Below are 2853 nucleotides of genomic sequence, written 5' to 3' on the forward strand. Positions count from 1 at the left end.
TTAAGATTCCATCTCCCCTGCCTGTGAACTGCTGGATCCTCTATTCAGCGTTTCTTTGACTTCTTTCCACCTAATTCCTTTAATATCAAGATACTTTTCTGCAGACTTGACGATAATTTTAATCACACACCTTAAGCAGGTCTTGAGTTCATTGTGATGTTTGCTGACATCATGAAGTGTAACAATGGCATAGCATCATCAGATGTAACCTCTATACGACCACTTTGGGTACTGTATCAATAGCAGCTTAAATGTACGTAATAACCTGGTGGTTATTATACCTATTAATAGCTTGGTATCTCATCTACGGATCGGAAGACATGAGCAGCACAACCACCATCCAGGACATGGGCTCCAAGGATCGCAGCAGTTCCAGGGTGATGCAGCCTCCAGGTGGTGAATCCAGTATCTCATTGGGGGTGGAGGAAAATGCCAAACCAGTGCATTCCCGTCCAAGCAAAACCGCATCCAATATCTTTGGGCCACCATTGCAAAATCAACCTGTGGCTAGAAGAAGGAACCCGCCAGGTGGAAAAAGTAGTGGTATCTTTCAGGCAGCTACCACTGAAACACCTGATCGAAAGCAACGGAGAAATCCTCCTGGTGGCAAGGCAAGTGGCATCTTTGACATTGTGGAAATACCTCCCAAAACTCCGGATATCGCAACTGGGGAAGGTGAAAATAGCCCAGGTTCCTCCGAAACTGAAAACCAAATGGAAGCCCAGGGAAAGAGAGGAGAGTGTGTGCCTGGGCCAGTAGAGTCTGCTCAACCTGAACCAGTAAGGCGCAAGAGAGTCCCACCTGGTGGATGGTCTACCATTGTGCTGGGGTAAATCGACTGTTCAGCTCAGTGTATCAGCTGCAGACTGAATAAACGTTGATTTTATTGCAACCTTAAAATTTGAGCGTCACCATTTTGTATTGACACTTTATATTTGAAGATTGATTGCGCTTATTAGATAATGCCGCAAACTGCTATTCTTCCCTAATTATGTCACATGTTTTCGTGTAGTTGCATTACCTCAATTACATTGATTTCATCTACATCACTTGTAAGACGAAAATCATCTTGTTAAAGAATAGTAATTATCGCACGTTATACTTTTAAAGTTCTTGTTTTTCCAAGTCTATCTGCTTTTTCAGGTTTTCCTTTTCTTGTATCATAGCCTGCAGTTGTTTAATGAGACCTCGAAGTTCTTCTTGATTTGCTTCCATGTTTTCATTTTATAATCTGAATGTAGATAGTTCACTTTGCAACAAATTCCTTTTCTTTTTGTATCCTTGTAATAATTTCCTCCATTTTCCAATCTCTTTTCCAACTCACAGTTGTTCTTGTCCGGTACTTCTATTTGTTTTTGGAGTTCTGCACATTTACCCTGGGCTTCAACCATAAAATCTGAGGATTTTCCTTAAGTTCTGAAACATTTCTTAAATTCTTGACCACTTGCGATAAGTATACTGCCATTAAGATTCCATCTCCCCTGCCTGTGAACTGCTGGATCCTCCATTCAGCGTTTCTTTGACTTCTTTCCACCTAATTCCTTTAATATCAAGATACTTTTCTGCAGACTTGACGATAATTTTGATCACACACCTTAAGCAGGTCTTGAGTTCATTGTGATGTTTGCTGACATCATGAAGTGTAACAATGGCATAGCATCATCAGATGTAACCCCTATACGACCACTTTGGGTACTGTATCAATAGCAGCTTAAATGTACGTAATAACCTGGTGGTTATTATACCTATTAATAGTTTGGTATCTCATCTACGGATCGGAAGACATGAGCAGCACAACCACCATCCAAGACATGGACTCCAAGGATCGCAGCAGTTCCAGAGTGATGCAGCCTCCAGGTGGTGAATCCAGTATCTCATTGGGGGTGGAGGAAAATGCCAAACCAGTGCATTCCCGTCCAAGCAAAACCGCATCCAATATCTTTGGGCCACCATTGCAAAATCAACCTGTGGCTAGAAGAAGGAACCCGCCAGGTGGAAAAAGTAGTGGTATCTTTCAGGCAGCTACCACTGAAACACCTGATCGAAAGCAACGGAGAAATCCTCCTGGTGGCAAGGCAAGTGGCATCTTTGACATTGTGGAAATACCTCCCAAAACTCTGGATATCGCAACTGGGGAAGGTGAAAATAGCCCAGGTTCCTCCGAAACTGAAAACCAAATGGAAGCCCAGGGAAAGAGAGGAGAGTGTGTGCCTGGGCCAGTAGAGTCTGCTCAACCTGAACCAGTAAGGCGCAAGAGAGTCCCACCTGGTGGATGGTCTACCATTGTGCTGGGGTAAATCGACTGTTCAGCTCAGTGTATCAGCTGCAGACTGAATAAACGTTGATTTTATTGCAACCTTAAAATTTGAGCGTCACCATTTTGTATTGACACTTTATATTTGAAGATTGATTGCGCTTATTAGATAATGCCGCAAACTGCTATTCTTCCCTAATTATGTCACATGTTTTCGTGTAGTTGCATTACCTCAATTACATTGATTTCATCTACATCACTTGTAAGACGAAAATCATCTTGTTAAAGAATAGTAATTATCGCACGTTATACTTTTAAACTTCTTGTTTTTCCAAGTCTATCTGCTTTTTCAGGTTTTCCTTTTCTTGGATCATAGCCTGCAGTTGTTTACTGAGACCTCGGAGTTCTTCTTCATTTGCTTCCATGTTTTCATTTTATAATCTGAATGTAGATAGTTCACTTTGCAACAAATTCCTTTTCTTTTTTTATCCTTGTAATAATTTCCTCCATTTTCCAATCTCTTTTCCAACTCACGGTTGTTCTTGTCGGGTGCATCTATTTGTTTTTGGAGTTCTGCACATTTACCCTGGGCTTCAACC

At 41.6% G+C, this 2853-nt stretch overlaps 1 protein-coding gene across 1 annotated transcript; it reads left to right on the forward strand.

Annotated features, from left to right (window-relative positions):
* Positions 1-1784: 1784 nt before the first annotated feature.
* LOC140185535 (jupiter microtubule associated homolog 1-like) lies at positions 1785-2297 on the forward strand. Its single transcript, XM_072238868.1, has one exon. The coding sequence runs from the start codon at positions 1785-1787 to the stop codon at positions 2295-2297; it is 513 nt and encodes a 170-aa protein (XP_072094969.1).
* Positions 2298-2853: the final 556 nt, after the last annotated feature.

This window comes from Mobula birostris, chromosome 20 (assembly GCF_030028105.1).
Source record: "Mobula birostris isolate sMobBir1 chromosome 20, sMobBir1.hap1, whole genome shotgun sequence".
NCBI lineage: Eukaryota > Metazoa > Chordata > Chondrichthyes > Myliobatiformes > Myliobatidae > Mobula > Mobula birostris.